We start from the raw sequence: 24,596 nt of genomic DNA, 5'->3' as shown, positions 1-24,596 counted from the left end.
ACACTGCTGTGAAGCTGCCTGAGGAACACATGGACTCCCAGACCTACAGCTCCCTTTGAGTGAGAGTGAGGAGGGAAGTAGCTGTAGCAAACTCAAACCAGGGAGACAACAAATATGAGGAGAGCTGAGCTCAGTTCTACAGGTTGACAAGTCTGCAGAGCTTTGTGTAGCACATGGAAATCTACCCCAGTTACAGCTCTGGTGTGAGCCAACAGCCTGAGCGGCTGCTGCTCCCAGAAGTAACCATTCTAGAAAGTTCTGTGATGTCATTGCACAATAGCAAACTGCTTGGGACAGTATTAGTTTGTTCAAGTAGCACTTGTATGCCAAACAAAAAACTAACTGTCCAATGTTCAAATGGATTTCCTCTGGAAGGGCCAGGATGCTGTACAGTTGCCATTCACACCTCTCGTGCCTCCAAAATCTGGATGATGAAAAACCCTACATAGATAGAAAAAGAAAAAATCACAACTGACAAGACACAGAATGACAAAACAAAGCTCTCTTCCCTGTCCTTAGGAGAAAATTGTAGCTGCCTGCTCCAGGTTAGCATCACACCTATTGTTCTCCCCAGCCACAAGATCCATATGGTTTGCAAGAGACTGCTGGTTCCCACAGCACAGAAAGGACAATAATGCAGCTGCAGAACTAAGCGATGCAAACTGGAGAAGATGCCTTCCAAATTGTCCCCACCATGCAGTGTTGGCACAACTGAACCAAAGAGAGAAATCTATTTATTTCTTTCAGAAGGCAGATGTCATTAGCTGAGTGCCAAGATGAATACAACCCTTATCCCTTGCCTATGCTTATCTGAATCATCTGAGTAGTGTCAATATGGCATTTACCTGCAGTAAATGTAGATGACAGCAAATGTTCCCTTGAAATTAGCACAAAATCCTCGCTTCTCAACATGTGCAGATTCAAGAGTGGACACAGAAATAATGTCCATATAAGAAAATGAATTTTTGCATGTACTGCTTGCTCCTAGTCCTTGCCTGTGGGAAGAAAAAAAGAAGGTTCAGAAGTAAGGGCTAAATGTTATAAAGACCAGAAGCAGCAGCAACTGAGGAGCAGGGCCAGACTGGACATACTGTGCTGCTTTGTACACTTACAACTGTGCAAGCAAGGTGAACTCAACCATTACATTAAAAAACCAAACAAATAATCAAAACCAACAACAACAAAGTCACAAACTTTCAGCAGCAGTGTTGGATTTGTGAGGAAACAATCTAATCCCCCAAACCCCCAATTTAGACTACCCACCAGGCAAGGCTCCCAGGCAAAAACCTGGTATGCTTTGAATAAATCCCAAATGAATGGACTAGAGGAAAAGCAGCTAACAGCAGTGATAAGACAGCTTGTCAGAAACCTTAATTTCTTTTTGTTTTTAAAAAAACTGAAGTAGCCTAAGGCTACACTTTACCAGCCACTATACAACTAGAAGCAAATACACAAAGGGGAAAGCCATATTATTTCTTTCACATTAAGATTTTAGTCTTAGGGAGGTATTTTTCCCATAAATGTATAGATTGACCAGTCTTTAGTAGCAGAACTGGTGACTGAGCTGTCTGTTAGAGAAGAATTTCTAGCCCTTCGAGGTACTGTTTCTTTATCCTCCGACATATCTTGAGGCTACAAGAAGCTTTGTACTTTGACTGCAGCTTTTCCTCTTTATGCCTGCCAAGGGCAATTTCATGAAGTACAGGACTCCTCTCCTGCAGCATCAGCTCACTGCCGGTGAGGGACTGGGATTGCTTTTGGCTTTCCCTGGCATGGCCCAGCCATCCGAACAAACCCTGCTCTCTTATCCATGCCTCCTTTCCAGTACCGATGTGATTTCTGCGGGACGGCTGCACCTCAGGCAGGGGGGCAGTGCTGCCTGACAGAACTGGGCAGAGCGGGCAAAATTGTCCCCTGTAACCCTGTAACTTAAGTTTTCTGTCATTAATGATGGATCTGTATCCACGTGCACGGCCTTCCCGCTGAAGATGCTGGCGGCTGAGCGACTGGAAGAAGTGAACGCTGTTACACCCCTCCTCTGCACCCAGAATTTAAAATAATTTTAAAAAAACGCTGGCAGAGCGTTGCCTCGAGGGGTTTCACTGCCAGCACGGAGCCCTCGGCATCCCCGAACGCCACGTCCCCACCGGGACAGCGGGGCACCGCTGCAGCCCGCGCCGCCGGGGCGTGGGGCACAGACACCGCCCAGGGAGAAACGAGTCCCACGGATCCAATTTATTAGTTGAACTGAAACGATTTCTGTTTATCAATGTCATTCTCCCAGGGGCACCCCCCTCGAGGAGCCTCGTCGCGCGCGAGGCATGCCGGGATTTGTGGTCCCGGCGGGACCCCGCGGGGACGCGCTCTCGCTGCGTGGCGCGGTTTGACCCTTCCACCGCCCTGTCCTCCCGCCCGTTGCGCGACGCCGCTCGCCGCAGCACATTCCAGCGTGGGCCCCGCGGCGGGGAGAGGCGTGCTCTCCTTCCGGGTCTGCCCGCGAAACTGCCTGAACAGAGAAGTGCGGTCCTTGGCTCGTGCCGCGCTCCTGTCCCACACAGACACCCCAGTGCCCGCCCTTGCGCCCCCGTCTCAGCTTCACAACGCTGCGCGGCTTGGCCGGATAGGCGGAGCCCGGCGCGCGAGCGGGCGGCGGCGGTCAGGCACAGCGGCGGGCGGCCCGAGGGAAGCCGGCTGAAGCGCGAGGCGGGGGCCTGCCCGGCTCGGTCCCGCCCTGACATGCCAACCCGGCAGCCGCGGGCGCAGCAGCTGCGAGCGCCGTGCGTGGGGAGGGAGCGGGGCGGGGGCGGCAGCGGGCGGTGGGGCGGGGGAGCAGGGGAGCGGGAGCAGCAAGAGAAGGAGAAGAGGGGCTGGGGCACTGGGGGCTCCCCCACCTCAGGGCGGGGTGTGAGGGTTGAGCTCCCCCCGCGGGGCCGGGACGGGCTGGCGGGGGGATGGCAGGCGGCGGGAGGTCGGGTGCGGGTGCTGGTGCTGATGCTGATGGCGCTGAGTGCCGCTGTCGCGCAGGTCCGCCCGCCGTGCCCCGCCGCAGGATGGAGGTCGAGCTACTGGAGAACGACGTGCTGGAGTCGCTGGAGGACCTGGGGTAGGTGTGCGGGGCTCCCGGTGCGGGCTGAGGGCGGGAGGGCGGACCCGGCGTGGGACAGGGCGTTACTGCCCGCCCCGCAGGGCCGCGGCGCAGGGCAGCGCCTGGAATGGCCCCTTTCTGTCAGAGCTGTCCCCGAACCGGGCCGATGATGGTGCCCCAAGGCCAAACGGGCCGGTTTTCAGCTCTGCGGCCTTGGCGGACGTTTCACGGCTCCGTGCGTGGGGGTTTCCTTGATCCATGCGGTGCCGTCTCGTTGGTAACCCCTCTGTTGGACAGAGTGGCTGAGGGTGGGAAGTTTTAAAGAGGCCCTTTAAGATGTCAGACAAGAAGAAAACTTTCAGCGTTTATATTGAGTGGAAAAAAAGGAAAATAATTGCAAGTGACAGAGCATCTGTCCCCTTTACATTTTTTTTAGTATAATACAGCACAGGAAATTTCTGCTGTTTAAACCTATTGCTTTGTCACAATCAGTAAAAGTTATATAAATAGGAAAGGGAGAGCTCGGAGAACATGCCCTGCTGTGAGCTCCCATGTCTGTAAGCTATTGAGAGTTCAGAGAGGCAGCTACAATTACACTGCTGCTGGTTCTGTGCAAACAGCTGTATTTACTCACATTGGCCACATTCCCATAAATCACTTTGTGGTTGGAGTCATTATGCTCCAACAAAGATTATATTTCCAGGCTAAGTTGGTGATGCTAGTTCCAAAGCTTGACAAATAGGCTTCTGTTTTGGCAGGTATTTCTGTGCCTGAAACGTGAAAAGGTCTCTGTGACATGATGAATGCACTGTGATTGGCTCCTTTTTTGTTTTGTGTGTTAAGAAGGATATCAGTGGCTTGAAGGACTTGTGATTTGTGCTCCTCTTCTTTGCAATTATAAACAGAAAATGCTGTCAATTTTCAGCATAACCAAATAAAGTGAACAGTGCAAGCAGGTGAACAGATAAGTCATATCAATCAAGACTGGCAGCAAAGATTGAAAAGAAAATTGGAGGACAAAAGACATGAGACTTCAGCAGTAATGGTAACAACTGGGAAAATTGCTGCATCTATCTGAAGGGCTTCTGTTTCCTGGTGTCTGGAAAGACCTCTGTTTAAGGTTTTATGCTTTGGCAGTACCTCCACAATTCTTCATGGTTCAGTTTATTTTTTCTAATCAGATCCTGAAGACATTTCTAATATATTACTGGATTATTTTTTTTATAGTGCTTCATGTCAAAGTGCTGTTTCTTTTTGTAATTGTGCTCAAGGTGTTCAGATAGTGGCCTCTTGCCTTGTAAATCGGTTTGTTGAACTGTTGGAAAAGCAAAGAGATAGGACAATGTTACCAAAAGAGGAATGTAGCTTCAGAACATGTGCAATTGGCGGGAAAGGAAGGAAAAAGCTGTTTGCAGTCAGGAATCTGCAAGTTGGATTATTGGCCATATAGATGTGTAAATGAAGTCATAATTATCAGAGATAACACAGTCAGGATGTCTTATCTGTCAAAGACAAACTCTAGAAAAGGGGCCTCTGACATGACCAGTGACTTAAATCCTGATCCTGCCAAAGCAAAAGGGTTGTCATCGCTTGCCTTCTACTTTGATCTAGGACTGGATGCTTATGTTTTGAGCCCCAGATGTTCCTGTACATGTCTGAAACATCTGTGGGATGGGTCTTAAACTTGCTCTAGTCAGCTTCTTGGGAGCGTCCAGCCTACTGTGGTCATGGAGTAGGGTTGTAGTACATCAGATTACAGTTTCCCACCAGCTGCTAGTAGATTAACTCTCAAGTCAAGCTGCTCTGTGAGGTAAAAGTTATTTTTGAGTGTGGCTTCATCATTTGAGTTGGATGAAATCACAGACCATTACAGGGAAGGCCACATCCTTTGTATGTGACATTAAGCACAAGAGCAGAGTGAGAAGAATAACATTTCAGTTTGCGCTCTCAGAGATTTTTGTTTTACTCCTGAGTTTACCAAGGGTCACCTGGACTCACTGGACTGTTTTGATGTAGTGGGATGACTTTACCCAGAAGTTTCAAAGAGGGATTTTGGTTGGTTATGTGCACTCTTGGATGTCTTTCTGGTTTGGGTGCAGTATATCAAAATAATATTGTCCATTTTTAAAAAAATACTCTGGTAAATTCTGACTTTGTGCTTCCCCCTGGTTAATAAGGCAGTCTTCTTCCCACTCTTCCTCCTTCCCCTGAGAGATTATCGGCAAACAGATGTCCTGAAAGCTGTCTTCTAAGATATGATCTGTAAACATTCTTACATTAGGTCTGATTTTTGGCTTACTTTGTTTATGCAAAGAACTAATTCTCTTTATTTTTCTTGTACCCATTCAGGGAGGTGATTTTTCAAAGGAGGATATTGTTATACAGATCACTTTTGTAACTTTTGTATCAAAGGCTTTGTTTTGCGTGGCAACCCTTTAGTACGTGATAGGAAATGACAGAAAGGATGCACTTGTTCAGCAGTAATTATTCCACATACTGTAAAGCAGTATGTAGAGTTCGAGAATGATTCTATGAAACTGCTTTTGCCTTGGATAGGTGTATTGTAAGTAACATCTTTTTAAAGAGATGGAGGCAGAGAAGTATAACATTCTCGAGGACAAAACCTTTGATGATGATTTTTTGTGACACAATCTTTTTGGCAGTAGGCTGATGCACACGGAAATACGGGTTTACTCAGATGTTTTCAGTGTGCTTTTTGTTGAAGTTCAGTGCAGGAACATCGCCCCTTCAGGTGTTCAGCACTGCAGATGTGTTGAGGGTGTAGCTCTCAATATGTGTACAGCATGAAATAAATCTATCAAAGGACATCAGTCACAGCAAACATTAATAAGCGTTGCTTTTGTTTTACTTTTCAGTTACAAAGGTCCACTGTTAGACGACGGAGCGCTGGCTCAGGCAGTCTGTCATGGAGCCAGTTCCCCTGAGTTCACCAAACTCTGTGCTTGGTTGGTATCTGAGTTACGGCTGTTCTGCAAACTAGAGGAAAATGTGCAGGCAACAAACAGTAAGTAGCACAAACATGCACTGAATGTGTGTTCTTGTGTGCTGTAAAGATTTGGGCTCACAGTATCTGTTGTACCAAGGAGTATTGTCTGCATGCTGCCAGATTTTGGATATTTTCCACCTCAAACTTCCCTAATAAGCAGCCAGTAGATATTAAAATAACAGTGGGGATCAAAGTCTTTCTTCTGAAATTAGCTTTTTCTTTTAATTGTTCGACCATAGAGTTTTTTTAAAGCTCTTAGATGTATTTAGGGAAACATTAATACTTGTGGGCGTTTTATTAGATTATGAGAACACTTTTATTTCAATGCTTCTGTTCGTAATTTTTATGTAAGAAATACCTACCGTTCAAGGTAACATTCTCATGACTACAGTAACCATATTTTCATTTTTGATTACCTTAATGCTGTGCATACTATGATTTTTCCCTCTTCATGAAATACTCTGAGAAGGAGCCTGAAAATGTTTGTTTATTGTTTTGGTGGAGGACGCAAACCTTAGTTTTCAAAAAAATGTTGGTTTTGGTCAACTAGTCATGACATTCTATAGATTAAATTGTTAAATTGGTATGATAACCTTTATTTCTGAATATCTAATATATTAACTCATAATGCCTTTATGAGCTTAACTTTCTGTTTACTCAGTGGCCAAAGGTTGCTGCCTTTCACCTCAACATCTGTTCTTTTCCTCTTTCTTTCTGTTTTTGACATGTTCATCCTTTCTTCTTTAAATGTATTTCACTCCCTTTCCCTGTAACAATACAGCATCTCACCTATTCTGGTAGTATAGGGTTTCTCCTGTGTGTTTTGTGTAAAAATACAGTCCAGAAGTATTCTAACAGCTATTCCGAATTCTGTAAACACAGTGATAGAAAAGTGTTGGCTGAGCACCGTTAAGTCCTGCCTTCATTTTGTGTGCCTTGAGTTTGTAAATAACAGACATTTGGGGTTGAAGTCTCATTTCAAAAGGTAAAAAATGTTACCTCTCATTAATCACTATTTTTTTACTTAACAAATTCAGATTAGTTTCAGTAATTTTTGACAGAAATATCAGTCAAAGGTTTGGTTTATGCGACTTAATTATTTTTAAAGGTATTGGTATGAAATAAAAACCGTTGACAAACATGATCTTACAGGGAGAAGCAGGAAAAACTCATAAGAAGAACTTATAAACCATAGTTATTATTTATGACTTTGTCAGAACTGCGTAATACATTTGTAGTGGGAAGAGTTAGTTGATATTTAAAGTATGCTGTAAGATTTGACTTTTTTAATGTCACATTTCATTGTAGAAGTTGCTAGTACCTGTCTGTTGTAGGGGGAGAGCTACATCAGTGAAATGTAATTTTACAATAATGAAGAATGTTATGATTCCAAATAGATTGTGCTGTGTCTTTGAGGAACCTAAAGAATGCGTTTGACTTCCATTAAAACCAGGTTTTAATATTAAATAGTGACTGGAGCAAAGCATGTATTTTTTTAAGTAGCTAATTAATTCTAATCATAGCCCCATATATGTTAGCTATAAACAAATTATTATCCTTTTCTTTCTAAGGTCCAAATGAAGCAGAAGAATTTCAGCTTGAAATGAGTGGGTTGCTGGCTGAAATGAACTGTCCATATGCATCATTAACATCAGGAGATGTGACAAAACGCCTTCATAATCAAAAGAACTGTCTCTTGCTGCTTAGTAAGTTAAAAGGGTGCTTGCAAGCAGATCTGGTTTTGTGCCAGATTCACAGTATTGTTTCTTACACTTAATGAGATACTGTTTTGTTTACCACCATGTGCCACAATGTAGTTACCTAAAAATATGCATTATTTTTTTCTGTAATTTGCAGCATCAGAATATCACACTTCTGGTTTTATCAGTCAGTATATAACCAGTATATAATGGAAAATATTCTGAGTATTAACCTTTTTCACATTCATTAGGAAAAAGCCTGACCTATTATTTCTCAAAAGGTACACCAAAGATGGAATAATTTGAAGACTTCTGCCAGAATTTAGCCACTGAATTTTATTTAGAATGGTTGTAAAGACGACCACTATTATCAGATGCATCATCATTTTGGAGCCCCTAGTGTGATGACTTGCAAGGTGCAACAAGACTTACCTTTTCCTACACTGACAGCAATTGGAATTGTTGTGAAAAAGAGAAAATGTTTTATCCCAACTTCCAGTTCTTTTCATCATCTTCTTTTGTAAATCACTTGAGTGTTGCTTTCTGCTGATTAAAAGGAAATTAACATTAGCGGTGGTGATGCCTTCTGTTTTCCACCCAGTGGATCTCAATGGCTAAATTGGTTTTATTTCTGCCTAGGAAATGTTAGAGGAAAAGAAATGATTCAATTACTTGAATAATATTGATTCACATTAAAATAAAAAAAAAATTAAAAGTGTCAGAGTTAGAAACTGTAGTACTGATTTTAATCTAATCTTTAACATAATGTTTCATTTGCTTCCTCAGTTGCTACTGATTCTATAACCTTTCAAAACAAATGTAGTTCTGCCTTCAACTGAGATGTAAGAAATTACAGAGTTTAGATTCCTGTATTCCAACAGTAGGAGCAAGATGAGTAGACTTAATCTGAATTTTTTTTTATATTATGTTCAGAAATGTCAGATGAAGCAAGGTAGTTGTTTTGTAGCTCAAACAATTTACCCTTCACCTTATTTTCTGTAAGCCAAGCCATTCAGTAGGTTTGGCTTGTCTGTGACACACAGTTTATCCCAGAGGTCCTCTGTGATGTACGTTTTGGTAATATAAGGCCATGTTCAGGAGCTGAACTCTGGTATCCCATCTGGCAGGAATGCTGTGTTTACTGTCAAATGTGAAATTCCAGTAGTGCCAGACTCCTTTTTTGTGTACCATGATAGTTGCATAGCTTTCTTCAACTGCATTAAGCAAACTTATTAGTTATCCTGTTGTATGTGAGCCATAAAAGAGTATTTTTCTGGAGAAACAGAATAACTCTCTGTAATGAAATGCCAGGGTATTTTGCATTTTAACAAAATGCAGCACAGTTTATGCCAATTGGAAGATGTAGCAGAATTGCTGGGAGGGAAAAGCACCAAGTAAATGTTAGTCGTTAGGATTGATTGCCTTGGTGTGTAAGCATGGCTAGAATACAGTATTAAGTACTGGTATCTGCAAAAATAAAAAATACAAGTTTCGTGTTGGTTCAGAAAAGATCTACTAAAACGACTCACTGTCTGAAGAACATTTGTCTTACAGTGATAGACTTAAAAATTTCAGTCACTGTTAGAGGAGGTTGGAAGTAGCTTAGATGTGATCTCTGAATTCTTCAAACAAAATTCTGCTCTTAGTTTTTTTTTTTTCAGGAGGCCTGAAAAGAGTGTAAATAATTGAAAGTTCAATATAAGAAAAACCTGTATGAAGTACTGTTGAAAGAACTTACAAAGGATTTTTCACTGCTTTACATATTCTAAGTATTTTTTAATTTATAAGGTGCTTTGTGTCTAGCAGAAGACATTCTAGAAATTTTGAAGAAATTCTAGAGATCATTAAAACACTGTATTCTTTTCTTAATCTTTTTATCTGTCCCAGTTTTATAAGTAGTAAACTGCTCTTGCATAACCACAGGTTTACTTCCCTGCTCACAAGTCTCTCTGCAGTATCTGTTTTTCAGTTCTTATTTTTAGAAACATTTATTTATGTTATTGTTAAGGTCAGTCAGCGTGATTCATGGTAAAAGTATTGGTTAAATCTGTGCATTTTTTAAAATTCAAACTTTAAAATTGTGACAACTGCAAAAAAGGCTGTTTATATCACTGTAACTGATACCTGATGCTGAAATTTTGGGTTTATGTCGTGTTCAGAAACTGTGATTTTGATTTTTCTTTTTTCTTGTTTGATAAAGGAGTTCTAATGCGGTGATAGGCTCTTGCAGTTCTGATATTGAAGAGAACTGCAGGCATTCTAGTTTCTATTTTCATCAGTTAAAACCTTCCTTTTTGAAGTTATTGTAAACCTGAACTCTCAATATTACCTTTAAGTGGGATTATTTTTCCACTCTGCATTTTGCCTGGGGAAGTCGAGGAGATTCCTTCAACATTTCACTTCTCTCTACTCGTTTGCTTGCTTTCTTTCCTAGAGCCTCAAGGAGTGCTTGCTTCCCTCTCCTAAAGTGCATATCCCAGTCACTCATCTGACTTGATTCCATGTTCTCTGTTTCCTATCTTTGCTGGGCTAAGCCTGAAGGAAAAGAACTGTGTTCTCTTGAACTCTGAGATTAATACCTGCTGGAATCATAGGGATTTTTTCCAGGCTTTGATGGTTTGTACTAAACCTGTCCCCTGTTTGTTGTGTTTCTAGCATTGGACTCAGTGATTATTAGAAATATGAGTGTTCTGTGGATACAAAAGTTCTAGCCCACACTCTATCTAAAACAGTCCATTTACACATTTTTTGGTTTTAAGCACTTGAGTTTTCACTGGTTCTAAAATAATTTAACTCTGCTATATGTGATGCTCAGATCTGATTTTTCTTACCCTAGCATACCTCATCTCAGAACTGGAAGCTGCCAGAATGCTGTGTGTGAATGCCCCTCCTAAAAAAGCCCAGGAAGGAGGTGGCAGTGAAGTCTTTCAGGAGCTAAAAGGCATATGTATTGCTTTAGGCATGTCCAAGCCTCCCGCCAACATAACGATGTTCCAGTTCTTCAGTGGAATTGAAAAAAAAGTAAGATCCAAATAAAGGAAAATTGGAATATTTATGATGTTACTGTTTTGACATAAAATAGTTCTGCTGCCTGGGTGAGATTTGTCTCATGTGAAACTCCAGTGTTTGAACTGTGAAGGAGAATTATTATGTTATACTGAGTATGCCAAGAGTCAGGATTTTGAAAATTGTTTTAAAGGCTTTTTTCATACCAAGGCACAAGGTCAGGGACTATTGCTGTCACTGCCTTTCAGGGCGACTGGTCTAGGTTTTAATGTCATCGCTCTTTGCAGCAGACGTGAAAAATGCTGAGCTTAGGCCTCAGGAAGAATGTTAAAGAGAAGTGTCTTCCAAGAAATACACCTAGACTAATTTTTAAAGGAAACTAATGTTTTAAAAATGTTTATGTTAAAAGGTAGTGTAACTAAAATTTTCACCTTTTCCCTAAGGCTTCATCAGTTCTTGTGATTCCATTTATTTTTGTTTTTTACCATGTGTGTGTTCCCCAGGCTGCTGTGATTTTTTTAAAAAGAAATTTACTTTTGATTGAGTAACTTCTGTAAAGCAGAGAAACAAAATGGTACGGACTGTCCAGTGCACAGACCAAGGGTGGGGGACAGAAAGCTTTTAAGTCATGTTTAGGAACTTGCAGAGTAGGGTAGAGCAGAACAGCAGAAATTATTGTAAAGCTCCCCAAAATACTATCAGAGTTTGATTGACCTGTTTCATTGTCCTTAAACAAATCCAAGCAACTGAAATAGTGTTCCATTTCTTTGCAAGAAACCAGTTTGGTTTGACAGGAGGAGGAGGATGGTTTTCCATCAGAAGTCCAGGCTGTAGAATGGAAGCAGCTTGTTTTCTGGTTTTGGCATTGTCGTGGGTACTAAAGAGACACATAAGAAATCTGTACTTCTATTTTCTATAAAAGGTAGAAAACATTCATAACAATGAACAAGGCTAGCAAGCTTTGCTGTTTAAAGAAACTATAGAAATACAAGATACCAAATAGATCAAAATCCTTTTAATCTGGGAATTCTGTTACGTTTTACTAATATACTTTTCTTTTACATTGTCTCATAAGGTTAAATGAATGTTATCTCAATGACGTATCAAAAAAACCCTGAACAGTCCTTAGTAGCTTCATAAAATACACCAGGAATCTCTAACCTACAGAGTTTTCAGAAATTGTATATAAGGTGCAGTGCTTACAGTCCACATACTTCAAATGTCGGTAGGATTTGAGGAGAAAATAAATCTGACTAATAACTGAAAAACTTGAATTTCACTTTGTAACTGAAAATACATCACTAAGCAAAATGTGAAAACTTAACATAGGGTAAATATTTTGCTCTTGACCATAAGATGATGTTTCTAAAAAGAGATTCTTCTAAAGTTTAGTACAGTTTGGAGTAGGGACTTTGTATAATTGACTCTCTTTGTTAATGATCCACCACATTAAAAAAAGAAATTGGTGATACTTGAATGAACTGCTACCTCTGCTATTTGAAAGAACTTAGGTTTAAAATCTTCAAGTGAAATAAATTTGGCTCAGCAGCATTGGAAAAGTAGGTCACTGAAAGTCTTAAATCAACTGCTGGAATGAACAGCAAGGAAGTTGAAAAATGTGGTTTGCAGTAGAACAGAAGTGAAGTTGTTTTGTTTGGTTTTTCTTCCAATACTTTGGTCCAAGTTTTTGTCACTGCTATTTCATTTCTTACCCCTGAAGTCCTCAGAAATTTTGAGACGTGATAGATTATCTAAGTTGTGCCCAAACTTTTAAAATGCAAGTTAAATTTTTGTATTAAAGATTTTCTGCTTTTGATGTAAAGTGGGATCCTTCTTTAGATCCTGTTATATTTCACATAATCTTAATACAGTCTTTTTGATAGAAGTGTGGAGGATTTTCCGAATTAAAGAGATGACATGTAAAATAATCCCTCTGTCTTCAAAAGGACCTGTGCCTCATGGTAGCTTTCTGTTTTATCTGTAGATCTACTCTAGTCCCTTCTCTTAATTTTTAAATAATTATAGCTGAGACTACCAGAAATATAAAAATAGTTGCTTTCCAAAAGAAGTGTGCTTGGTTCTCTGTTCCAGAGAAAACAACTTGTCATGCCTTTGACTGTCCAACAGTCCTGTCCTTTAATTTGAATCTTGAAAAGCTAATTTTTTTAACCAATGCTTATATTGTTATATGTCTCCTAACAGCTGAAGGAAACTCTAGCAAAGGTTCCACCTAATCACGTTGGAAAACCTTTATTGAAGAAACAACTGGGACCAGCTCACTGGGTGAGTAGTTGCAGGTATTAGAGCCTGTTGCCCTTTTTTAGGTATACGAAGTATTGATCTTGATTCTGTGTGTTACAATGTGATTTTTCTCTTTCTGAAGATAAGAAGACAGTTTCTTGCAATGTAACATAAATGTTGGTACAATAAATGTTCAGCAGTTGCTAAAATCTTACTCATGAATCTGTATGTCCAGACACACAGTAAACTTCTCCAAAATAAAGGCGATTTACAGATGGTGACCAGCATGCTTGTACAGTAGCTTAAACCTTCCTCTCCTGCCCTTTGCCAGCACTGTCTGTGTGACCTAGCCTTGCCGAGATGGTGTCACATCCCCTCTTTTGGCTTCTTTGTAGCCAGCTTGTGGGTCTGTCCATAATTTCCTTCTCTTTCTCTCATTTGGAGTAGTCTGCTTCTTTAAGAGCCTCTCCAAGAGGCAGTGAGTATACAGGTGGGAGCTAGGAGGGGCTGTACACCCAGGCTGCAGAGGTGAGGTCACTTCCAGCTGGAATTTGTCACCTGCTGTTCCAGGAGGATGGTGCCTGGGTTAAGCACTGCTACTGCACTGGCACAAAGCTGCGGCTACTGCTGCAAGACTGCAAGTCTCTCTTGTGTCTCTTGCTTAAAGCTGTATCTCATCTACTCCCAACACTCTCTTTCCTCCAACAGCTGTTTTGAGACTGGAAGTGGGCCCAGCACCCTAGTCCAGCCAGGCTTCAGTCAGTACATAAATTATTTCCCTAATGGTGCATATCTCACTTGTTGCTCTGACTAGACACTGTGTGCTATCAGGTGTGTTTCTTGTAATGGCTTTTCCCTGTAGGGCACTTTGTTGTCTTGCCTGTATGCAGATTGTGCTTTAATCAAGATCCTCTTACAGTACTTAATTTACTGTTTTTCCTCTATCTTTGTCCTTACTACTTTTTAAGGAGGCAAGGACTCCCTGGTCCCTACGACTTACATACGGCCTTGCTTCAGCTTAATGCCCGTAGTATTTTCTCACTTTTGCTTCTCTGTCCTGATTGGTGTTGAGAAATGCCTCAGCAGAGTATGCAGTTTTTATGGCCCTTCTGAAAAAGACATCTGTGGTGTTAGAATGGTAGAAGGCTGAACATAACAGAGCCTTTGAAGCCTTCAGGAAAATTGCATCAGTGGGCATAGCTTGGCTGTGAGTCCATTTGACAAGGCAGATAATGGCAGTCTTAAGCCCTGCATACTGTCTCTGTCTTACTCTTTCATCCACATAATTTAGTAAGTAGAAACATTTTATCTGTAATCTACAGGTTATGTTTGCAAATTTTTGTTTCAGGAAAAAATTGAAGCAATTAATCAAGCCATAGTCAATGAATACGAAGTCCGAAGAAAACTGTTGGTCAAACGTTTGGATGTTACTGTGCAGTCGTTTGGCTGGTCAGATAGAGCTAAGGTACAAACAACTTGCTGGGAAGTCCTGGTTGATGGTAACACTTTATAATAAGTATCTCTGGAAAACTGCATTGTTTCATCCTTTATGAGTAAAAAAATAATTGCAGGAGTTGTCCATTTTTGTTTAGAATTTCTGAAGAAGTTTATGACAATGTAAGATGACTAAAAAAATTTTACTTAAAACTGATTAGTTGGATTTTAAAACAGTATGTATAATGAGAAGATGGTGTGTAACTATACATCAAAGCCACTGGAAAAGAATAGAGAAGATTAGTGATCCAGCCATGTGCATTCAGAGTACCGTAATGTGAACCATTAAATGCTGTCTCTGTGTGATGGTAGAAAAGCATCTTCCTATTGACCATCCCTTATCTTACTTTGTGCTGTCCACAGTGATCAGATTTCCTTATCTCAAAGTGTGTCTGCAAGCACAACTCCACAGATGCACACGAAAAAAACTGCTAAAGCACTACTTGTTCTTACCTCATAGACAGGGTAATATTTTATGTGCTTCTTTTGTCTTTGAACTGTGCAAGTGGCTGTGACATGAGATCTGTTCTCTCTTGAGTATGTAAATACATATTCTGCCTATGAAAGTAATTACATGGTTTCCTTAGTTCCCATGTTTCATAGTGAAAAAGAATGACAAGATTTAAAAAATAGTACATATAATTTATTTTGTAGGACTAAAACAGATATGCTAGCATGCTGTTAATTATGCTGCTGACAGTGTTTGAGATTGAGTTATTAGGGCCAAACTGTGACACATGGAATCATCTATTGTTTTTTCTGGATAAATTTTTAATCAAAAAGCAACTATACTTTAGTAATAAAGTATGGCCTGTCCCCTTTTCTGTGTTGTCATCTGAGTAGGACTTCTACTGGTGTAATATCTCTTAAACCTTGTATTTGTCAGGTTTTTTAGTAGATGATTAAAGAACTAGCTGATTGTTTGAGTATTTTAATAGTGAATAAAAATGAGTAGAAGCATGGATTATGCTTAAAAAACAGGGACTTCTAATTGTGTTATAGCTTTGGCATCCATATCCATGCATGTTTGGGTTTTTTTCCTAGGAGAATTTTTAGATACTTTTGAACTTGACTAGCTAAAAGAAGTCTTTTCACAAAACCCACAAATTGTGTATACACATTTATATCTATTGAAATGCAAATATTTTTTTTCCAGACAAAAATAACAAAATAACAATACAAAATTGAAGAATGCGGCTATAGTATTCCAGACATGCAATACAATTTATTTTAACAGTAACTTCTAGCATGAGGTACCATATTCTTTTTTTATTTGAAAAGTATCAGAATACAGGAGTATGACTAAATAGCCACTTCTCCAGATAGTAGAAACAGCAGAAAAAAACCCACTTTGTAGTCTATTATTAGGGGTTTTTTAAGTGAAAATTTCAAGTTTCACCTAAAACAATATCATAGCACCAAAACACTGTGCTCAGAGCTCAGTCAAACTTGCTAGGGAAAAACATACGAGTACTCAGGTGAATGCTTTTGCTTTTCCTATCTTTAGCCAGTGTCATGTTCCAGTTTTCTGTCTTTAGATGGAAAATAGGATTTTAGGATTTTAAAATGTGCTCCTGAGTTTTTTGCCCTGTTGAGATAGGCAAACCAAGTTTTCCAGCATATCCTCACTTCTGTTATCTGGGGTCCAGACAAAAAAGTGTTCAGATTACAATCTGGTTTATCCTAACTGCATCCCACATTACACTCTGTTGAGAGTTGAGAGAGTTGTAACTGGTGTATTGGCTCATGGCTGATAGCACAGATTTCTATTGTGTCTGTCAGCTGGAAAACTTTTGAGGTGTTCAAAAAGGCCAAAATGGTTAACGCTGAAAGGCAGTAGAGAGACTGCATACAAGGCAAAATTGAGTGTAGGATCTCATTTCTCGTTTGGGCACTAAGTTTTTAAGACAAAGGACTGAATTAGAACAAGCACTTGAAAGCTTTGGTTCTGCCAGTACGTGTTGATGCCTTGTCTTTGAGAAGAAGCTGACTGGAATGAAGAGTGGAAAGAGTTAACCTTTTTCTGCCAGTAGAGAGTTGGAGATGGGGTGATGATGTGGTCTAACTGGAATGGGTGCGGGTCAGGGTGCAGGCACAGTAGGAGGTCTGGAGGCTAAACACAGATATGTTTCACTTTCAATATCTTCTAGACATTAGCAGTAGTTCATATAATTATATGACACACTTCTAGTTTGTGTTTGACTGCCTGAAAGTAATGCAGTCTGCTTGTATATATTGTTAAAATTTTCAGCTCATTGGTGCCTTGGCAGTTCAGTCAGAATAGTGTTTCCTATTTACTTAAGAAATTAATTTGACGAATGCTAGCTTTGTTGCAGTAATTCTTAGTTACAAAGTGGTTTTCACTGGTTTTATATTAATTCTTTGTTCTATTTGCAGTAGTGGCTAGTTCTTCAGTGATGATTTGATTCTTTTGGTGATGTGTCCCATTGCTTTAGCTGACTGGGCTTTGTTTTTCTTCTCTTCAACAGAGTCAAACAGAAAAACTGGCTAAAGTCTACCAACCAAAACGTGCCCTCTTATCTACTAAGTGCACTATATCCATAGCAAATCTCTTGGCAGCTCGGCAAGATCTGTCAAAGATTATGAGAACAAGCAGTGGGTCCATCCGAGAGAAGACTGCATGTGCCATTAATAAGGTACCTTTGGTGACAAATGGTTTGTTCTGTTAGGAATATTTAAGTAACTTTAATGTAGTAATAAATCCTACTTTTTTTTAGGATACTAAGTGGAATTTGAAAATAAAGGATAAGAAATTCCAGACTATGCATCAGTGCATTATGAGTAATGGAATTTTAGCTGTTTAGGTTCACAGTGCCCCTTCTTTGGGGCAGTAAAAAATCGCTGAAATATCTTTGATGACTTTCAGTGGGAGTAGGCTTGCTCTGTCTGATCAGAATTACTGAAGTCATTACACTGCTACTACCTAATTCTGTCAGTGTGTCTCAAATAACACCTACATAATAACTGTGTTTCTGGTCTATGTAAATAGAGTATATTAAGATCACAAAGCAAGGATCCCACAAGTTAGATTGTCATGGGTACACAAATAGATTATAATCAAGGATGTAGTTCTAATAATGACATAGTAGGAACATGATTTAGACTAAACAATTTGCTTTGTTTCAAAAGTTATGATGTTATAGTAGTAGGCTCACAAAAGCATACGTGCAGAACATGAAGCTCAGCAGCTATGTACAGCAGTGTGTACTTGGTGCTTTAAAAACTGTGGGTATAGATGCATGCTTTTCTACCTTCTGAATACCAGCTGTGTTTCAGGTAAAGCTGTAATTTAGGAGAGAATAGTGGTGTGCTGATTTGACGACAGCCCATCCACCCCAAAAAATTTTCGGCTCTTTTTAGTGTTGTTGGAGTGTGGAGTGTAAGAAATTAAGTTGTAAGACAGGTGTGACTGTATCATAAGATTGTATGTATGTTTTACTAGGAACGCAATACTACCCTGCTGGTGATCCGTATTCTGTTAATTTATCTCCATTATCAATATTAAATGTTTTCCAAGACAGTAACGTGAAATAACAAAGTAGCGTACTTCCATTGAAGTTCTTTTGTTATATTGTTTTAAAATTTGAAGCAGTGCAAATGTCCTGCTCTAAGTCTTGCTAAATGCTTAAATCACACCATACTTGGACAGCTGAAGACCTCTAGAGCCTTGCTCAACTCTGGTCAGTGCTGTGTGACACCTGTCTGTTGTTGTGTGAGTTTCTGCATGTTCTTACTGAAAAATTGAATTCTTTACCCCCTGTTTATCAAACCAATGGCTTCTACAGCAAGTCAGAGCACTAGTTAAGAGCCTGTGTTGCCCTATGCTTGTTGGAGATTAGCAGTCTGCACTGGTAAACAGTTAGGTGAGAGACTGTATTGGTGCTGCCCATGCTGGTGTGCCTGCTCTGTGAACAAAAAACACAGGTCTCCTGACTTGTCTTGTTAGCAGTGCTTCAAGTACTAGATAATCCCTGTTTAATTTTTATTTACTGGAGACAGAGTTCTGTCACATTCAAACAGACAAAAGTTTGCCTCTGGATATAAAAATCGTGGAATGGCTGCTGTTTGTGGTGTGTATCAGTAAATGGACTCTTCTGTGAGGTGTTAAAACTCCTATCACAGTTCTCCCTTCCCTTTGCAGGTGCTAATGGGCAGAGTGCCTGACAGAGGAGGAAGACCCAATGAGATTGAACCACCACCTCCTGAGATGCCACCATGGCAGAAAAGACCAGAAGGTGGTCCCCAGCAAGGTGGTGGTAGAGGAGGAAGAGGTGGCTACGAGTCTTCCTATGGAGGGCGAGGAGGTTATGACCATGGGGGTCACGACCGAGGAGGAAGAGGAGGCTATGACTCATATGGAGGGCGAGGAGGTCATGAACAAGGAAGCCATGATCGAGGGGGACGAGGAGGACGTGGTGGTTATGATCATGGCGGCAGAGGAGGTGGAAGAGGAAACAAGCTTCAAGGAGGCTGGACAGATGGTGGAAGTGGTGGCTACCAGGATGGTGGCTACAGGGAGAGCAACTACAGAGATGCAAGTTTTCAAACAGGTGGCTACCATGGTGGTGGTGGTGGCTACCAAGGAGGAGGGTATGGTGGCTACCAGTCGTCGTCTTATTCTGGAAGTGGCTACCAAGGGGGTGGTAGTGGCGGCTACCAGCAAGACAACAGATACCAAGATGGTGGGTCCCACAGTGACCGAGGGGGTGGGCGTGGAGGAGGAAGGGGCGGCCGTGGCGGTCGTGGCCGTGGAGGTCAAGGAGGCGGCTGGGGGGGCAGAGGTGGACAGAACTTTAATCAAGGAGGGCAGTTTGAGCAGCACTTCCAACATGGAGGGTATCAGTATAACCAATCTGGCTTTGGACAAGGAAGACACTTCACCAGCTGAGGCTGCTAAAAACTTACACTTCAGGAGAGCTCACATAACAGAAACCTGGTTTCAGAGGCCTTACTTAATTGCTGCTTGAATTAGTTTGTACAGGTTTGTACACAGCAGGTAGAATCTCTTTGGGATGTTTTCCATTGAGCAAAGTACAACTTTGTGTAGACTTCTCCCCACCCACCTCCAATCTGTCTGAATTAAAGGCATTCTCACTGCTCACTGCACCCTAAACATCGACTAATAGCCATGCTTTTTGGAAGTTGGACTGGTTCCCTCTACTCAAAACACTTTTGTTCTGAATCTGCCTGCTGTGTTTGCCTTCCATTTTGATTTAGAGAAATACCAAGACCTGCCAAATTTGTTATAATACCCAATAGAATTTCTGCATTTTTTTACCCCAAATAATTTTTCAGTTACATGATCTAATATCAGTTTGGAGTATTGCCTTTTGACTTGCTGACCTCTTGTTCTAGTCACGGTGACGTTACACGGACGTGTGTGCACGCACCGTGAACTCCCTCTGACGAACAGGTTTTTGGTCTATTATATGAGCTCTACTGTGGATGCCATGTTCAGTAGCCTTATTTCCTGCTAAACAAAGTTTTCCCACCTGCTCAACTCTGAAGACTGACTGCCGCCAAAATCTGCAAAAATCATTTCAAACTAAGCTAAATTGTGAACCGATAGTGTGTGTAGGCCTGTAGTTAGGTGTAGCAATTCAAACTGACCTGCATCCATCCAAAACAAGTTGCTTCTCCTCCAAACCTAATTTTTACTTGAAATCAGCTAGAAGAAGTTACAAACTGAAGTTTATTTTATTTGCAAGTTAATACCACTAGCTCAGCAAATCTAGGGCAATTTGTTTTGGGGGTTGTCTTTTCAAAGAAATGCACTACGGCCTGGGAAGATTAGTTCCTGCCTGGAGGAAGCCCTTTTATTATTGCTGCAGAAAACAAAACCTGGCCGAGTTTGGTGTTCTGATGTTTGGGGTTTTTTTTCTTTATTGAAAGCCACATAATGCTTCTTGCTGGGTTTTTTGTGTACATAAACATTGTCAAGCTGTGAAAGAAAATGGCTGAAGGTGTGCTGTTGTATAAAAGGTGAGCAATAAAAGTATCTGTATGTTCACTTTGCTTTAGTTTCTCTTCCTTGGTGTAGTAAGAAGCAGTTGCTACAGTAGCTGGAAATTCATGGGGATTTGTCTGCTTCATCTTTTTACATTTTAATCTATTTTAGATTTTGTAGTTGTCCCAGCTGTACTGTGCATTCTGTCCTTTGGGAAGCTGTCAGAACAAGAGCTTATGGGAGGAGCTGATTTTCAATTGCTTTGAGTTTTGTTCTGTTCCTCCCTCTGAACTGGGGTAGCAGCATGTAGTATTGTCTCTTGATGTGTAAAGTTATTATTAGACTATGTGAGCATCTCTCTCCCAGGTTACGCTCCTGCATGCCGTGTGAATGTGGTATGCTGCTTCTGGGAACTCTCCTGATGCTCACCAGCCTTGTGGAAATGTAGATTCCTGCTACTGTGCTCAGATCACTGTAGCAGAGGCTGTGCTGATGGCAGTGTCTGCCTGACATGTCCTTGGGGCTAAATCCAGATTGATGCAGACAGGAGGAGTTCCTTGGCTTACAGTAATTGCACAAGTATTTGAAGGAATCTGTGTAAAGCTGGTGTTGCTGTAACTTAACCTAATCATGTAAATGAGCTGATAAACATTGCTTAGAACTGATTTGCCTGTATTTCATTCCATGGTCAACCTGAAAATCTCCTGTTTAATTTATTGAGGCCACTAGATGCTGCTAGTGATTCACGGGTGGGAGGCAAAGGTCCCTGTGAATGGCACTTGGGAATCTGACTTAATGGCTCTTCTCCTTTAGTGTTTCAAACAAGTTTAACAAGCCTGACAAGGGAAAAGCTCTCTATATTGAATCTAGGTCTTTGAGGATCACTGATCTAGATTTATCTCTGTGTAATACCGTTCAAATTTTGAGCATCTAAAAGTGAATGTTGCTGCTTCACAAAAGTATTCATGGTTTCTTACAGCAGCATGATCCAAGAAGGTATCTTCTTGTGGAAGAGATTCTAGCTGAATTCATGCAAAAATAATTAGTGGGCTTTTTTAACAATTAAGATTCCTACAACTGGGTCAGTCCTGGACTGGTAAATGCAGAAAGACTAACAGAGTTAAAGAGCCTTCTACTGGAAATATAATATCTTCAAGATAACAGCTTCTGCTTTTCTTCACACTTCTCACTGCAAATAGGCTGGTGTTTTCTGTCCATGCATTTAGAGTGCTGTAGGCTTGTTCCTAGCAAGAGGGAACCCTGGAGGCTCTTCAGAGAGCCCCTAGTAGAGTTGCATCAACACCTTCAGAGATTTCTTTCTGTGCCAGAGCTGCCAGTTCCTCTGCAAGGCTATGGCTGTTGCTGCAGTGAACAGTCTCACCTTTGCACATTGTGACATGATCCTGGGGTGGGAGCATAGAGCTTCCCCTTCCTCATTCTAGATAGCTTTTTTTCTCATCAAAATATGTTGCTTCTCTTCCCTCTTCCAGGACTTAGGGTAAGCCGAATCCCGCTTTATGCTATTTGAGGGGGAAAGTTAAAAAAATAATAAAAATCAGAAGGCGGCAAAACATGAGGCTTTACTTTTCCAGCAGGAAAGAAAACACTTTGCTTCTGCCAGCTGTTGTTGTTTTTCCTTACTCTATTGTTTCCTCCTAGTGTGCTGTGACTTCTTTGTTCCCCAGAGAAAACAAGCTTTGTATATGTGGAGAGAGCAGCTTTGATTAATGAAAGAAAACAGTCACTGCTTTGTTATTGTCTGTATGATACTCTGATATTTACTGTTTTCCAAACGTGATTCCTGCTGCACTAGAAGAAATCTCTTAAATAGAAGCTGGGAGATGAGAGATGGTTTGTAGAGATTGTTAGGCTGTGGTGGATTGGATATACAAGCTCGATTTCATTGTGCATCACGATCAAAAGCAGAACTCCGGCAGATAAAGAAGGCAATTAAGTAAGCAAGCATTTATACAGGGGGAACAGTGTTCGTCCTTTCAGTGTTCTGTTCTTGCCACTCTTCTTCCACAAATTGTAGGCATCTTGTTCTGTTTCTTCCATCTGCCGTTTTTCTTTAGCAGTTTTTGTTTCCTAAAGACTTCACTTGCATTGCCTCTATTAGTATCACCCTCTCTCAAACGTTGTCACTGTGTAGTGACATAACTATTGGGAGCAGGGGATACACTTGCTTCCCACATCAGGTGTACTAGTATGGGACCCAGAATACCATGATCCATATTCACTGTGGTCACAGTTGGGTTTTCCTTGCAGGTCTAAGGAATGGATAAGAATTTATTCCTTACTATGTGCACAGCAGTACCTCAACAAGAGAAAGTGGATCAAGTTGAGCTTGCACCATACATCACTCGCCCCAGAAAGCCTTTTGGCCTGTAGCTGTTCCCTGAGTAGTTTTGTCTTTAGTTGGCTGGTAATATGTAGCTTGATGAAATTCCTCTACTTCCCCAGCCAAAGCCCTGAAGTGTGCAGCTCCATGATGATGTGCCGTGATGGCTGATGGCTCCAGAGAGGCTCCTCAAGATACTGCTTAGATTTCTCAGCCAGAGCATGTGGGTAACCTGCCTTAACACTCTGACTTTCTCTCTCCATTAAACTGTTTGCATCTGAATTGGTGAAACTGGCAAGTGCCTCAACCAACCTCTGGCTTAATTAGAACCTGAATGCTTATCAGTCAAGTATCTAAGATAGGACTGGAAAGAAGGGAAGCAAGATTCATGTCAGTAGATAATTATGAGAAATGGTTGGAGCTTGAAAAGTCCTGTGGCATAAGAATAATCCCTGTAAGAGGTTATGCACCTAAGAAATGAAAATTAAACTGCTGAAGTGAGAAGAATGGAGTGGGGAGTAAGAGGATTCTTTCTCTCTGAGACCTGATGTCTCTTTTGGGTGTCCAAAAGGCTCATGTCAGTTCTTAGGTTACTAGAAGTTAATTCAGCTCCCCATTAGGTTAACAAAGACCAGCAAACAAGCATCCTGAAATATCTGCTCATTGCACATGATTTATTCTTAATTCTGCCATATTTAGGACTGCAGTAGAGAGTCCAGGTGTTGCTGCTAAAGACTGCCAGGCTTGTGATTCTGCTTCCTCTCTGACCTTCTGATTTCCCTGGACAACAGGAATGCTACAGAAGTATCTATATATTTTTAAGGTGTTAAGCTTGATTTAGCAGTCCCAAACAAGCTGGCTCATGCTAAACTCCGACCTTGCTTTATCAGCCCCTAGCATGCCCTTAGGTTAGAGTCATACCAGTGTTGTGACTGGAGAGTAGTACACCGAGGTGTTTCCCCTTTGTAGGCTCAAAAATACTCATGTGCTTGCTTGGTTCAGGTTATGCCTTTTCAAAGGGACACAAACTGAAAAAGCAAGTGCTATTACTAACTGTAAATATTGCCTTCTCCCGAAAATGTCACACCTCTAATGGCTTAACAAACAAGGCTAGAAGGGAAAAAAATATTTTTCCTTTGTGTTTACTTTGTGCTTTTTACAGCTCCGAGTGCTGTCAGTGTCACTGTTTCCCCTTTATTGTCCAGTAATTTCCCCTCTTATCCACGTGGGTCTTTCCCACAACAGAGGAGAGAAAAACAAGTACAAAAAGTAGGAAAACACTATTGTAAAACCAAAGAAAGAGGGAGTCTGCCTGTGCTGTGGGCAGGTGGAAGGTCACAACTTTTTCACACGTGAAGCAGAGATGAAGGTGATAAGGACTCTTTAAACTTTCCGGCATTAGCTCAACTCATGGAAAAAGCAGACTTTTTGGCTAAATTTCATACTGCTCCAGCAGTAGCCTTTTGCTGATGGCTTTTCTGTCTCCTAGGACCAGATTGTCAGCAGGTGTAAACAGCACTTTAAAGTTCAGCACACAGATTTTCCAATGAATTTAGCCTGTTGGCTTCAATGCTTATTTTGAAAATCCAGTTCAGATCAGTGCTGATAACTCAAAAACTTTTTCCACAGTCACATCCATTTCTGCAGTGACCTTGGGTGGGCCAGCTCTTTTGTCAAGACTCTGGAGAAGTACTTGGAGCTATTTTTGGTGCTGTATGGAGGCCCATCAGTTAGCAGGCTGATGCTGAATGAAG

General features: G+C 41.1%; 1 protein-coding gene and 1 long non-coding RNA gene across 2 annotated transcripts; one reads left to right on the top strand and one right to left on the bottom strand.

Moving 5' to 3' along the window:
* Positions 1-338: 338 nt before the first annotated feature.
* On the bottom strand, positions 339-2,399 carry LOC113966940. The gene is made up of 3 exons (XR_003534019.1): positions 1,535-2,399; positions 846-995; positions 339-441 (listed from the first exon to the last, which is right to left on the bottom strand). It is a non-coding gene; the product is annotated as an uncharacterized LOC113966940 (long non-coding RNA).
* Positions 2,400-2,705: 306 nt separating this feature from the next.
* On the top strand, positions 2,706-20,564 carry FAM98A (family with sequence similarity 98 member A). Its single transcript, XM_027682075.1, has 9 exons — positions 2,706-2,777; positions 3,025-3,103; positions 5,962-6,110; positions 7,664-7,798; positions 10,629-10,813; positions 13,001-13,081; positions 14,388-14,504; positions 17,023-17,190; positions 18,696-20,564. Exons 2-9 carry the CDS (start codon positions 3,051-3,053, stop codon positions 19,440-19,442), a joined length of 1,635 nt encoding a protein of 544 aa, XP_027537876.1. The 5' UTR covers positions 2,706-2,777; positions 3,025-3,050; the 3' UTR covers positions 19,443-20,564.
* The last annotated feature ends 4,032 nt before the right edge of the window (positions 20,565-24,596 follow it).

The sequence above is a fragment of the Neopelma chrysocephalum genome, unplaced genomic scaffold (genome assembly GCF_003984885.1).
Source record: "Neopelma chrysocephalum unplaced genomic scaffold, ASM398488v2 Primary Assembly neopelma1_61c, whole genome shotgun sequence".
NCBI classification, from domain to species: Eukaryota; Metazoa; Chordata; class Aves; order Passeriformes; family Pipridae; genus Neopelma; species Neopelma chrysocephalum.
Note: the sequence above shows the minus strand (reverse complement) of the source record. Positions and strands in the feature narration are given on the sequence as shown.

Bases quoted from the DNA above. Each gene is read 5' to 3' on its own strand.
- FAM98A (XM_027682075.1), top strand. From the start codon at position 3,051: ATGGAGGTCGAGCTACTGGAGAACGACGTGCTGGAGTCGCTGGAGGAC. The intron at 10,814-13,000 runs GTAAGATCCAAA...GTCTCCTAACAG, and splicing joins TCAGTGGAATTGAAAAAAAA to CTGAAGGAAACTCTAGCAAA. The intron at 14,505-17,022 runs GTACAAACAACT...TCTCTTCAACAG, and splicing joins GCTGGTCAGATAGAGCTAAG to AGTCAAACAGAAAAACTGGC.